This window comes from Colias croceus, chromosome 25, assembly GCF_905220415.1.
Source record: "Colias croceus chromosome 25, ilColCroc2.1".
NCBI classification, from domain to species: Eukaryota; Metazoa; Arthropoda; class Insecta; order Lepidoptera; family Pieridae; genus Colias; species Colias croceus.
Window position 1 is genome coordinate 4,244,033 of NC_059561.1, and position 15,251 is coordinate 4,259,283.

Consider the following 15,251-nt stretch of genomic DNA (forward strand, 5'->3'; position numbering starts at 1 on the left):
TTAATTGGTAACATTGACTAACTTTTTTTTTGTAATTTGTATTTGATAATTCTGTCATAAAATGGCGGCGACTATACGTGAACGGTGAAGTTTATTTACGTTAAAATTACTTAATTAGTTCATTTTGTTGATAATCGTGTGAAGTTTATAGTTCTCGTGAAAGTGTGGTGAAAGTGCGTTGAATCGAGCCCTACGTTCAGGCTTTCAAAACGTTTTACTGAAAATTATGTGCACGGACAGTTTTGTTTTAGATAAGTACTTAAAAATATGTAATATTACAATATGTGAAAGCATTTAAAAAATAAAGAACTAATTTCTTTTATTGTCGTTTTCTTCATTATCCTTAGTAAGTACTTCAATTTGTTTTAAGAAATTTGACTGAATTATACCTATTTAGCACTTCCAAATATCTCATTTTTAAAGACTCCGTATTTATATTCATATAATGAAACTAATATAAATACTAATTATATAAGCTAATTATCTTGTAATTATTACAACTGAAAAGTTTTTTTTTAAATCACCTAAATCTTTAAAAACCATCCATTTTGTAATCATTTAGATCTTAGTCTTATATTTTCTAAAATGTTGAAAATAAATGATAATAAATCAGTTGTAGGTATTCTCTGAAACAATATCGCTCTCCTATTTCAATAACGACGCAAATATAATATGTGAGCATTTATTCCAGGCACATTATTTTTGCCTGAAATGATTATTCAAATTAAATTGCGTCGTTATTTATAGAAGAGTAGTGATAAAAAAAATATACCTACTACCTATGTATATTAACGTATATATGTATGTAAGTTCTAACCCCAAAATCCAGAGGGCTCATTGTCGCCAGTCAAAGTCAAATAGGTTGGCCTTCATATGCTTCAAGAGGGCTCTCTATGCCCTATTATACATTATACTCTTTGATCAAATTGTAAATCTGTCAAATCATTCTAAATGCCGGGCGTGCGTAGACAGCTGTCTACGCACGCGCGGCCGCGGGCGCGATTTTTAAAGATTTGATTTTTATAAACGCACCATTAAGCATACATTGTATGATCTATGATGCAAAATCACAAGTGAGAAGTTAAGTGTAGGAAAAATAATTATTATAATATTATTTTTCCTACACTTCATCAAATAAAATCTAAGCGTTGCGACGTGGTTGCGATATGGTTGCGACCACAGGTTGCGACGATTGGGGTTGACAGTTTTCAGTTTTAAGCTCTATGAGCTTTGCTTCTTTTTTATGTAACTAGTGGTCCGCCCTGACTTCGCCCGTAGTACAATGTACATGTAACATGTTTACGTTTTCTCTCCTCAAGAACCATCCTATTATAATCAAAAAGCATTAACGAAATCGGTTCAGCCGTTCTCGAGTTATGCGCTTACCAACACAAATTGCGATTCATTTTTAGGATTCCGTACCCAAAGGGTAAAACGGGACCCTATTACTGAGACTTCGTTGTCTGCCTGTCTGTCTCCAGGCTATATCTCATAAACCGTGATAGCTAGAAAGCTGAAATTTCCACAAATGATGTATTTCCGTTGCCGGTAACAACAAATACTAAAAAATTAAAAAAGGTAAAATATTAAGGGGATATCCCCATAGTACGGAATCCTTCTTGCGCGAGTCCGACTCGCACTTGGCCGGTTATTATATGTGCTTGACAACTAACATCTATTACTGTGGGCTGTGATTCAATTTATCTTTTTATCTATTTTTATCTTTCGACTTTTATCAATTATTATCCGATTTTCCATAAGTATTGAATGTGATATCGAATAATTTAATCTTCAGAGTGCGCAATTTAAATAAAGATATATTTTTATTACCTACTTATTAGTTAAATCTACGTTTGTTTGATTAGAACAAACTTATTATTTTGCATTTATTTTTAAAATTGATTAATTTAAAGTTTTAAAATGGGAGATACAACTAAAATTAAGGTATTTAAACATTGATATAGTGAATAAGCGTCTAGGTACCTACGTACGACAAGGGTTATCATTTTGGCATATTTCAAAGTACCTACATATTTTTTAACCTCACGCGATCGTCATACTTTTGCCTAATATTATTATAACATTACAATAAATAAAAATGCCTTACGACTTAAAAAATAAGAAAACCTCAAGGACTTTGTAGAGAACCTTATTATATGTAAAAAGGGAAGCGAAAATCGAAATGCCAACTAGAAGTTTCCATACAATCATAATTGGAACGAAGTTCCCGTGCGGTACGTTGGCTAAGGCCTAAGGGGGCTAGGCTAAAGTGTCACGAAAAACCCTCACGACACTTGCTTTAGTACGCATTGCAAAAGTATATTTACCATTCGTTCACTTAACTCATTTCATTTATGATTTATTTCCTAAATATTTTTAATTAATTTAATTTTACTTCCTATAATATTTATTTCAAAACGTAAGGAATTAGACATAATCAGCGACAGTAACGACCTGACCAAGCTTTATAAATCCGACTTTAACCCTTATTACATATAGTCCATTGAAAAGTTACATTTGGGGTCGCATTTTTTAGAGGACGCAATTTTATTTTTTTGATATGTAGGGGGGTCAGTTTGAAGCTATGACCAAGTTTGTGGGGTCGCCACCCTTGTCCCACGGCCGCCATCTTGAAAATAGCGGTTGAAATGGTTTTTACGGTATATCTCTTAAACTATTTATCTGATAAAAAAAATTGTTAGCATTATTTGTTGCAAATTAAATTCTCTACAACTTTGGTCCAGTAACTTTTTGTCGTAGAACTATAAATAAAAAAGTAATAAGTGAAAATGTTCAGAAATTAGAGCTGTTTATATTTTTCAATAAAACTTTTTTTTATCATTTTACGAAGAAATGGTATCAGACCATTTTTGTAGATTGTTTTTCGAGGAACAACTTTTATATACAACATTTTTTCATTGAGTAAAGAGCTAAGGTTTTACAGCGCTTCGAAGAGAGTACTATTTTTCAGTAGTCTTAACTATACAGTTACATATGTGCCTACTAATAATAATTGGTCATCAGTAATTGTTTTTTTTTTGTTATTATAATATTTTAATAATTAATTTTGTAATATTATTAATAACTTATTATTGACTCTTTTCCCCACCACCCAGGAGGTAGAGTCTGGAAGCGCGTTTTTTTTACGTCGAAAAGCAGGGCTGAAATGTTCTGCAGTGTTCTTCCATTGTTCTAGAGTCTGGGAAAAGACCCAATAGCCAATATATTATGTATAGATAGTACTGAAAAATAGTACTCACTTCAGAGCGCTGTAAGACCTTAGCTATTGACTTAATGAAAAAATGTTGTACATAAAAGTTGTTCCTTGAATAACAATCTACAAAAATGGTCTGATACCATTTCTTCGTAAAATGATAAAAAAAAGTTTTATTGAAAAATATAAATAGCTCTAATTTCTTAACATTTTCGCTTATAACTTTTTACTACGACAAAAAGTTACTGGACCAAAGTTGTAGAGAATTTAATTTGCAACAAATAATGCTAACAATTTTTTTTTATTAGAGAAATAGTTTAAGAGATATATCGTAAAAACCATTTTAACCGCTATTTTCAAGATGGTGGCCGCGGGACAAGGGTGGCGACCCCACAAACTTGGTCATAGCTTCAAACTGACCCCCCCCTACACATCAAAAAAATAAAATTGCGTCCTCTAAAAAACACAAGGTTAGGCTTAAAAAATGTAACATTTCAATGGACTAATATAACTTAGAGCTAATAAATAATCGAAATGCCATGCATATTGCATACCATGACCGATTTCGAAAATTCCTTCACCGTCTAAATATTTACTACTCACGAACGCTAACGTATCAGAGAAAGGGCTTTTCCATATTGTGTGTTTTCCATATTATTTTAGATTGGTATCATCGGAGGATCCGGTTTCGATGACCCAGGCTTGTTCGAGAACCCTGTAGAACGCGCCGTTACGACGCCGTTCGGAAACCCATCTGATGTTCTGCTTGAAGGTTTTATTATGGGGGTGCCGTGTGTTATACTCGCACGACATGGCAGGAAACATCAGTATCAACCCAGGTGATTTTTTTTTTAATCAGTAGGTACGTAAAATAAAAGTCCTCCCTTCTCTGCATGTTCGCGATAATCTCAAAAACTACTGCACAGATATTCATTCTGTGTTCAATGGCGTGGTTCTCAAAGGTTTAAATTTTCTTTATAAGTAATTTAAAAACTCACACAGACGGGTATTATACAAATTTTTCTTTAAATCTTACTTACGCATAGAATCAAACGGTGGAAAACGCTATCACTGTTCACTAATTTATTTCCCTCTCAACATGTACTTAGTATTTCTTTATTTGTAAAGTTATAGGTACCTACCCTTCAGGGATAATAATTACGACTTATTTAATTATTAACAAATATTCATAACTTTAACGTTTCCTATACAGTGACGTCAATTACCGTGCGAATATATGGGCGCTAAAGGAAGTTGGGTGCACGCATGTGCTCGCCGCTACGGCTACGGGCAGCCTTGACGAGAAATACGAACCGGGCAGTCTGGTTATTATCGACGATTTTATTGATAGGTAAGTTAGTCAATTTTTTTGTTAAAATTTGATTTTTTTTAAAGAATTATGTGCTGGCCGAGATTTCCGAGGTTGTCCCGGAATTTTGCGTAATGTCCAGGAAATGATCAGCTTGGATCTGGCAACCTTAATGTACTTACAGAATGCGAATCCATTTTCCGTAAATAATAATAATTAGTAACTACATTATAATTTAGGGTGCTTTTCCACTAGAGATGTGCTACGCTACGTTGCTGTGGATGCGTTTGATATCGACCAAACACATTCGTTGATACATACAATTTAGCAGTGGTGGAAACGGTCAAATAGTTACATAGCATAGCTATTGCCTTTTCGTAGCATGGCTGTATAGCACATCTCTGGTGGAAATGCACCTAACAGAATATGAAAGAAGCAAGAAAATATACAAATAAATCAAACGAATATTTTACAGAACATGGGGTCGTAAATGCACGTTCTACGACCGCACTGAAGGGGGTCCAAAAGGCGTATGTCACTTGCCGATGTTTCCCGCGTTTTGTGCGTCGGCTCGTGACGCGCTGTTAAGTGCCGCGAAAGCAAGAGGTTATGCTTGCCATCATAGTGGTACCGTTGTTACTATACAGGGGCCTAGGTGAGATTAATAAAATTAGGATTAATAAATATTTCGATGTAAAAAATTGAGTTTCGCCAACCTTGTAATGGATGTGTCTCCATTAACTACTTATAAAAGTCGTGTCAGAGACACATCAAAAGTTTAAACTTTTGATGTGAAAAAATATTATTTTAATATGAACTTGATTGTATTTTTTAGGTATTCCAGTCGAGCAGAAAGCTTAATGCATCGCCAGTGGGGCGGTCATCTTGTTAATATGACTACAGTACCAGAGGTGAGATAAATAAAAGGTTGTGTCAAAATACCACACCACCAGTATTGCCAACTAAAATTAAGATGGATCTTGTATGCAAAGAGGATATAACCACTACCTTGTATGAATGGATCTTAATTTTAGATGACCTTCTCCTTTGTTCTATCTGAAAAAATACATTAAATTATGATGTACAATAGTGTAAGGGGCTGTCCATTAATCACGTGAGGCTCGAAAGGGGGGGAGGGGTCCATCAAAAAATCACGAAATATCACCAGGGGGAGGGGGGGTAAAGTAATATATCACGTGTATTTAATTTTTCGACAAGTGCGCGATACTCAACCGAAAAGCGGCGTTACATGTATTTATTTTTAGTCAAACGCACTTTCGCATTTCTTTCATTATTTTTATGTCATTCAAAAACAAACTGCAATCTTTCTGTCTACCTCTGAACGTTTATTATAGTAGTCTTTAATTTTCTATAATAAAATTAGATGATACTAATTTCAGTATTTTTTTATAAATAAAAAATAGATTCTTTGCAGGTACGAAAAAATACACGTGATATAGGGGGGAGGGGGGAGGGGTAGTCTTAAACCTCACCACGTATCACCAAGGGGGAGGGGGGTATAAGTATTTATTTAAAATTATATATGTATGTTTATCAGCCATCTGGTATTCATAACACAAGCGAAAGCATAAGTATGGGATCAGATCGTGGCGTGTCTGAAAATTGTCCTGTAATATTTATTTATTTTAGGTGGTTTTAGCGAAGGAAGCAGGGCTGAGCTATGCAGCCTTAGCCCTTGTCACTGATTACGATTGTTGGAGAGAAAATGAAAAATCGGTAATTTTATCTTTTAAAACTTTTGTGTAAAACATGTTTTTTTTTCCTATTTTTTGTTTGTGATGGTAAATAATAATAATTGAACAATAATCAAATAATCTACACAATGTGATATAATTCAAGCTTAAGATATAATATATTATATCTTAAGCTTGAATTATATCACATTGTGTAGATTATTTGGTAGGTATAAGGTTCTGATTACGGATTACCTATAGGTAATCAGAACCTTAAAAGCCTTAAAATAAACTTGTGACGCTTATAATTTTTTATATTCAATTTATTTTTTCAGGTATGTGTAAACGATGTTCTTGGAGCATTTGCGAAAAATGTGAAAAAGGCATCCGATGTTATCGTCGACGCTGTTCAGATTTTGGCCGCTAAAAATGATCATGCCTATTTGGAAGCTCATAAGGTGTTTATTTTTTATTTTAATACTTTTTTGTTTCTGCATTTATTTTATTACATAGCAACACTCAAATATAATATATTCCGGATAATACCTACTTTAATAATTTCTGCCTACATCAAGATAATATCACAATCTCAATAGAATTTCCTTTGGTGACACCGTGATACGAATGAAAACGAGTGTTTGATTTTATGTTTTAACTATTATTATTTTTTTCAGGAACTGGTTTCATCCAACATCATGCTAAAGGAATAATCGAAGCATTTCATTATTATATAAGTGAATCTTATATACTTACTTTTATTGTATTTAAATTCTGTAAAGAAATAAAACAATACATTTTGCATGTAACTAGGTAATTATTTATTTAAAATCCACATAAAGAGTAAGATCCCAGAGCCGTTAGAGCGTTTTCACATTATCCGATCCGATATCGGACGCCGATAGCCGATATCCGATATCGGATACAATTTGCCCTTTCACATTGTCCGATAAAATCGTTCCGATATCATCATGAGTGTTGCCAGATTTTTTTAGAGAAAACTAAACTAAATTGCTAAGTAGTTGATAAAAAAGGTATAATTAAAAAAAAATCAACTGATCGATCATAGTTGTACATACATTAGAAATAACTAAAAACAACTTCAAAAAAAGAAAAGTAAAATGTAAAAAAGATTTGATATCATTAATTACTACATATTATTTAGATGTGCTATTTACTAAATAGTTTTGATATCGGTCATTTGTATAGTATATATTATATTACGTTAACACATTATAAATTAAATAAATTTATATCAATACCTACTACAACCTATAGTAGAGCCATTTTAATAGGCAACATTTGACAGTTCAACAAAATTCAACAACGTAACCTCGTAACGACGACATAGAATAACATGATATTTCGTTTTGTTAGAACTGCACATTTGCTTAACTTTTTTAAATTACGATTACATATTTATAATAATTATGACCAATACAAGTAATTTTAAGATTTCATTTTACTGATAAACCATTATAAACATAATAAACAATTTCTGAATTGAAGAACTGACGTCGCTACAATTTTGTGTCAATAAACCTTTTTTCTTTTTAAATACCAGAGATGTTATAGGTCTACCAGTATCTGATGGCATATTTATATTTAAGAAATAAAAGATTTTCATATGGCAATTTTATTTGACAACTATCAAATTGGTTGTCAAATTAATTGTCTTCTTTGCAAATTGATGAATAATTTTTAGGATTTTGTCTAAAAAATCTTCTAAAATGTCGATAAAGCCGCTGCGATCACAAGCAAGAGGTGTTGTTTATAATGTGTATAGAAAAACATTCGATGAAGAAGGGTCAAACACATCACAATTTTCAATTTTGAATATTTTATTTGTAAATTGGACTTACCCGTTTTGATATTTAAAATTAAAAATATTATAAGTAGGTAACTAATAATTATGTTTGTTGATTACAATATAATTTTATGAAAACTTATTATAAGAGTTTCCAATACGGTTATTCGTCAAGTCCAAGCTGTCCAAGTCAATTTTATAATGTGTGTATCTGTTAATACTTACGAAAATAAACATAGTTTTATTTTATTTTTATGCTATTTTATAAAAAATTATTAGCAATCTAGTTTTGATCTGCATTATCATTACATCCATATTTTTACATGGCATAATGATAATGAATATACAAAATAATATATAGGTACGTGTAAATAATAATATGTATTACATAGATAAAAGTTATATTATACATGTAAGTATGTACCTACATAATATTAAGTGGATATCTCATTATTAAGTAGAGTATTTTTCACTTATATAATGTGACTAATTATGTTGAGGACAAAATAAAAAATAAACAGTATCAAGATCGTTCAGTCCATTTTCCCTAGGGTTGCACACTCAAAATTTTGATTTCCCTAATTGCCATCAGATTCTGGTTTACCTATACTCGAAAAATCGAAATCTGACATCTAGAATCGAATGCATTAATAACTTGTGAATAAAAATCATCATAAATAAATAAATTCGATTGACAAATGTTTCAAATCCGTATCGATTAATTCACTTTAATCGATGTTTTTATACAAGTTACATCTCTTCGAAGATAAAATTGATAGACGTCAAATGTTGCCTATTAAATTGGCTCGACTATAGTATTAGTAATTAATAGTTTTAGTAATACATATTAGTAAATACCTTTCAAAATCTATTAAATGTATTTTTAGCAAGACGTACCGAGTCATTAATTAGTCATTTTTTCACTATATACATTTATAAAAGTTCATGTAGTACCTATGATAAATTTATTAAGTTCAGTTCGTTCACATTTTCTTATTACACTGAAGACATCCTAAAATAATATAGAAAGGGTTTTAGGTTAAAGCAAAGAATTTTTTTTAAGATTTAGCGCCCTATAAGACTGAGAATACACAAATTAGTGCTTTTTTTGCTGTTGGTATACTGCCTTTTCGAAAATTGAGTTGGCAACACTGAATATTATCGTCCGATAGCCGCTGGCATATCGGTGTCGGCTCCGATATCTGATATCGGATCGGACAATGTGAAAGACAGGTACATATTTCATACATTTTACTTCCCTCCGATATCGGATATCTGCTATCGGCGTCCGATATCCGATATCGGATCGGATAATGTGAAAATGCTCTTATAGACACAACATAATATTATAAATGCCGTTAACCGTTTAACCACCGGTTATCCATGGGATAATATCTTATGACTTAGAGCATTAAAGATAATATATTATCATAAAATTATGTACGCGCGATTCACGAATATGCAAACCGTAAAAGAAATATTTAAAATCGATGCATTGCGACCACGATTGCGGGTTGACAGAATTTTTAGCTCTTGCGACCTTTCAACTTACTTTACTTGACAGCTGACATATATTCCTGTGATTTTAGTTATTTTTCAACTTTGGAGTTTCATCATAGAGTTTCATTTGCAATTTGAGTTTGATTTGATCAATAAGCCAATTTTTATTTATTATCCTATATTACTTGCTCTGTGTTTATTACTGAATGAGTTTAACTTCAGAATGCACAATTGTTGCATTTAAAAAACTTATTCTTTGCTTTTATTTATTACAATAATACATTAATTGCGGTGGTTGCAGTCACTTTAATAATGGGAGATACAACTAAAATTAAGGTAATTGAACATTAATGCAGTGCACAAGAAAATATAATAAAAATCTATTAATTTTTCAGTCACTTTTATTGATTTATAGGGTGGATAATCTTTTTATTTCTTTAAATAATAAAAAAAGTTGCTCAACGGTAGTGTTTACCTATTGATAAGGGTTATCATTTTGACACATTTCAAAGTGTTATCTAACCTCTCGCGGTCGTGCTGCATATTGCCCAATATTATTATAAAATTACGATATAAAAATGGCTTATGACTTAAAAAAAGAGGAAGAGGTCAAGGAATTTGTAGAGAACCTTGGCGTTGAATATAGATTCGGTTGTTTCAAAGAAAAGAAGCCAGAGGTGTGTCACCTATTAGGTGATTATTTAGAAGCAATTAAAAAAGATTTTACGAAAGCAGCTGCAGTATTTAAAAGCAATTGTTTAGACTATAACTATGGGAAATCATGTCTTAAGTACGGGAATTATAAGTTGGTCGGAAAAGGCGGAGATAAAAGTGATCTAGAGGAAGCTTTAAAGTTTTTCGAAAAAGGTTGTGAATTAAATGATCCCACTGCTTGCTTACATGCTGGCTTGTTGCTTACTGCAACTGGCCCGAACGCCACAGCTCCTAAGGATGTACCTAAAGGTAAGATTTCAGACTTGCAGTACTAATATAATTAAAATAATATTTTTAATAGCTAATGAATAATTAATTAATGAGGAATGTTTGTTATAACGATTAACTGCATTTTTATGTAAAAAGGCTTACACCAAACTTATGAATGTGTAAACAGCACACAATAAAGATGATTTAACTAAAAAATGTATATTTTGTTATGTCATGATATTAATTAATGTGTAAAATACAATATTGTTGTTAATAAAAAGGTTCCAAACTTTTGGACAATTCAAATATTTATTTTTATTATTGATTACAGGTTACAACTACTTGAAAAAAGCATGCGACAGAAATGAATCTATGGCTTGCCACTACCTCTCAGGCATGTACCTCAGTGGCATACCAAGAGACCCTAAACAAGTAAACCCACACAACCCTGAAAAGAACAAAACTCTTGACTATTTGATCCGCCCAGATATGAAAGAAGCCTTTTCTTTTGCAAAGCGAGGTTGTGAGCTTGGCCATGTATATGCCTGCGCTAATGTCAGCTTAATGTACAAGAAAGGAGATGGAGTTGAAAAGAATTTAGATGAATCAAAAAAATACTTTCAGATTGCACAGAGCTTACAAAAGGCACATGAACAAACAAAAGAAGTTAAATTCCAACAAGGACTTGAGAAATAATTATGAAAGTGTTGTACAAAGTGTTGTTAAATATGTTGCATTTGGTGTATGTTAGCTTTTAGAATAAATTATTATAATTTTTTTTCTTTATCTGTGTCTTTCATTTATAATAATGACAAAATGCTGCCTAGATATTAGCCAAATTATTTAAAAGTATAATTATATTATTATATATTATAAGTAATAGAGTTACGAATAAGAAATGAATTCCAAAATTTCCATCCATATCCATATTTATGATGTTTTTACTTTAATTTTAATATTGCTCTGCGTTAGCAAATAGGTTCATTATAATTACTTATAATTGACATGAATGCTTAATGACTGCAAATATTATAAACAATCATAATAGCTCAATGAATAGGCTAGCTGCACACACGCAATATTATTGATCAATATTATTGTTGACCATATTGAACAATATAATGGTACCACACAGGAAAAAGTTTTTCAATATTGGGCAATATTTAGTTACTTTAATATTACATTATACACAGACATTGAAAGATTGTTTTGCAAATCTTATTTCCTATTGATTATGTAAAAATATGTAATGTGGGTGCTTAAAAAAACACTAGTTTTATAGGTAGCATAGGACCTATTTATTTTAAATAAAAAAATAAAATAAATAGGTCCTATCCTTGGTCCTATCAATCCTATACTTCGATCATTAATAAAAACTAGACATAATCAATGACAATAAAGTTCAACAAGATGCTTAATTAATCTTTAACTCATATGAAAAAGGTTCAATTTATTTTAGTGTAAATTGACCAGCTTCGGTCTTTTAGATGTGATTATTTCTTTCGACTAGAATCATAAAAAATACATTTGAGAACAGTTTTAAAATCCATTTTGCATCGGATAGTGTGGTTGTTTTTAATAATTGAAGGGCTTCTATTAATTAGGTACATGTTAGAACATAATTAGACACAGGGCAGATACACAATATCTTGAAGGGTAATTAAATCAAGTCATAAAACCGATCGGCTTTAAACTCAAATCCTATTATATACCTACCTAATCAACTGCCCATAATTTGCTAGTCTGTCATATATTTCCTACTTAGGTACATATTACATCGAGGAACCAATTTTTTTATACCTACCAATACCATCCCATATTATATACTTACCCTTATATCCTTCTCCCCCTTATTTAATTAATGAATATAACTTATAGGGACTTTCCATGTTGTATAATTTTATTTTAGATTGGTATCATCGGAGGATCCGGTTTTGATGAGCCAGGCTTGTTCGAGAACCCTGTAGAACGCGCCGTTACAACCCCGTTCGGAAACCCATCTGATGTTCTGCTTGAAGGTTTCATTAAAGGCGTGCCGTGTGTCATACTCGCACGACATGGTAGGAAACATCAGTACCAACCCAGGTGAAAAAAAAAGATGTATAAGCTCTCAATTCTACCTAATTATATTTTTAATAAGAAATAATTTAAAAACATTATGATAGTTAATTTTCTCAGAAAACGTGATCTCTCATTTAAAACCCAACTCATAAATCTTTCTATTCTATTCATATTCTATTCTATGTAGTCTATTTCAGGCACCAGTTTCTCACAACGTTATCTTCTACTAGGTATACATTGTGTAGTATTACTAAGTTTTTGTAACCTTTTAATGTTGTGAGAACCAAATAAAGACGATTTTATTATTTTTCGTAAAACATGGCGAAAAATCATATTTTCTTAATATTGTTCTTTTCCAACAAGCAACATCCTATTCCTTTGAAATAATTATTTAATTAAGTCTGAACATACTCCTAGACACACTACATACTAAAAACATTTGTTACAAGATACATTCCCTATACAGTGATGTCAATTACCGTGCGAATATATGGGCGCTAAAGGAAGTGGGGTGCACGCATGTGCTCGCTACCACAGCTACGGGCAGCCTTGACGAGAAATACGAACCGGGGAGTCTGGTTATCATTGACGATTTTATTGATAGGTAAGGTAGTTGTCCAAATGCTATACATATTATATTAGTCTTAATTCGTACATTTATACAACTTAACAGAATATGAAAGAAGCAATAAACTAACCATTACATATTTAAAAAAGAGCGTGTGTGCCGAGCACGTGTCAGAAGTGAAACTTCTGCGGCAATATTCAAAGATAATAGATCAAGAGCCCATGACGGCCAGACTTTCCTTTCTTTAGGAAAGTTGAAAGTGTCTCTGTATATGTCTCCAATACAGATAAGAACGACTAGCGATTATCAAGTCTGAGTTGTGGTTACTTTGGCAGGAAACAGGTAGTAAAGGTGTATAAAATTGTACCTTAAAAAATAATAGTATAATAAGTTATTAGTTATTACATATGTTTTACGGGGACTTATGTTGATGGAATTTCACGTATCTCGATGACACAATAACAAAGTCATAACTTTATTACTTATATTATACTATTATTTTTTAGTCATTAATTATAGTAAACTAATGTTTTGAGTGGGTTATTTCATATTTGATACACTTTTAGGTAGTAGCGTTAATTTGATGATATGTTAGTTATTTTTTAAATGTGTCTGACAAGATGTAAGAACCATGAAAACTGTCCGGCTCTTGAGGTAACATCTTTTTATACGTCTCCAAGTAACATATATAAAATTTAGCTTTTAAACTATAATGAAAGTTAGGTATAATTTTATACACCTTTACTACGTGTTTCCTGCCAAAGTAACCACAACCCAGACTTGATAATTGCTAGTCGTTCTTATCTGTATCGGAGACATATACAGAGAAACTTTCAACTTTCCTAAAGAAAGGAAAGTCTGGCCGTCGTAGGCTCTTAGATTATAACAAAATCATCGCCTGACGCCTTACTCCATGACGTGACAGTATTGCCATATGAAATTTTACTCTCAACGCGCATAAAGAAGTTTCACTTCAAAAATAAATATTTAAAAATGTTTTTCAGAACATGGGGTCGTAAATGCACGTTCTACGACCGCACCGAAGGGGGTCCAAAAGGCGTCTGTCACTTGCCGATGTTTCCCGCCTTTTGTGCGTCGGCTCGTGACGCGCTGTCAAGTGCCGCAAAAGCAAGAGGTTATGCTTGCCATCATAGTGGTACCGTTGTTACTATACAGGGGCCTAGGTGAGGTTCATAAAATTAGGCATGAAATGTTTTCTAATTTTTCTTTATGTTTAATATTTTGTTTATTTTTCATACAAGATACACATTAACATTAAAAATTTTGTGTACTTAATAGATTGTATTTTTAGGTTTTCCAGTCGAGCAGAAAGCCTAATGCATCGCCAGTGGGGCGGGCATCTTGTAAATATGACTACAGTACCAGAGGTGAGCTATGCGACTCCAATTTAGAATAGCTAATATCGTTTTATGGACAACACTTTATTTTATATGGCAAACTTTTTCCTGTGTTCTGCCTGGAAAAATATATCTAAATACCTACGTAAAACATTTTTTTTAACTTACCATTTTACTGTACAGTTAAAACCTTTTATATTTTAGGTGGTTTTAGCGAAGGAATCGGGGCTGAGCTATGCAGCCGTAGCCCTTGTCACTGATTACGATTGCTGGAGAGAAAATGAGAAATCGGTAATTTTATATTTTACCCTTTTTTATACTTATGTGAATAAGTCACTTAAAATTTTGTATGCGATGGAAAAAAAAGCCTTATAAAACCCTAAACGTAGTGACGCTTATAATGTTTTATATTCAATTTGTTTTTTCAGGTATGCGTAAGCGATGTTCTTGCAGCATTTGCGAAAAATGTGAAAAAGGCAGCCGATGTTATCGTCGACGCTATTCAGATTTTGGCCGCTAAAGCCGATCATGCCTATTTGAAAGCTCATAAGGTGTTTATTCATTATTAAATCATTTATTTGTTAGAATGTTGTGTGTACGCATTTTTATTTCTACATTTATTTTTTAACATGACGACACCAAATAATCTCTAATACTTTTTTAATCTCTAATATGCTGTATTTATTTTGTTTTTCTTTTTTTCAGGAACTTGTTTCGTCCGCCATCATGCTTAAGGAATAATCGAAGCATTCCATTATTATATAAGCTTACCTTTTATACTTTTATCATATTGTAAAGAAATAAAACAATACATTTACC

The 15,251-nt window shown here is 32.1% G+C and overlaps 2 protein-coding genes across 3 annotated transcripts; both read left to right on the forward strand.

The window, feature by feature from the left end:
• The first annotated feature begins 1,920 nt into the window (after window positions 1–1,920).
• On the forward strand, window positions 1,921–7,023 carry LOC123703043 (S-methyl-5'-thioadenosine phosphorylase). The gene is made up of 8 exons (XM_045650915.1): window positions 1,921–1,944; window positions 3,878–4,053; window positions 4,428–4,565; window positions 4,999–5,178; window positions 5,359–5,434; window positions 6,174–6,260; window positions 6,553–6,675; window positions 6,892–7,023. Exons 1-8 carry the CDS (start codon window positions 1,921–1,923, stop codon window positions 6,925–6,927), a joined length of 840 nt encoding a protein of 279 aa, XP_045506871.1. The 3' UTR covers window positions 6,928–7,023.
• Window positions 7,024–9,645: 2,622 nt separating this feature from the next.
• LOC123703236 (S-methyl-5'-thioadenosine phosphorylase-like) lies at window positions 9,646–15,248 on the forward strand. Of its 2 annotated transcripts, XM_045651176.1 has the most exons (9): window positions 9,886–10,484; window positions 10,777–11,000; window positions 12,355–12,530; window positions 12,973–13,110; window positions 14,079–14,258; window positions 14,387–14,462; window positions 14,637–14,723; window positions 14,861–14,983; window positions 15,138–15,248. In XM_045651176.1, the coding sequence occupies exons 1-9, from the start codon at window positions 10,100–10,102 to the stop codon at window positions 15,171–15,173; spliced, it is 1,425 nt and encodes a 474-aa protein (XP_045507132.1). In that variant the 5' UTR covers window positions 9,886–10,099; the 3' UTR covers window positions 15,174–15,248. The 2 variants fall into 2 exon arrangements, with proteins under 2 accessions (XP_045507131.1, XP_045507132.1); XM_045651175.1 differs by lacking the exons at window positions 9,886–10,484; window positions 10,777–11,000 and adding an exon at window positions 9,646–9,857.
• The last annotated feature ends 3 nt before the right edge of the window (window positions 15,249–15,251 follow it).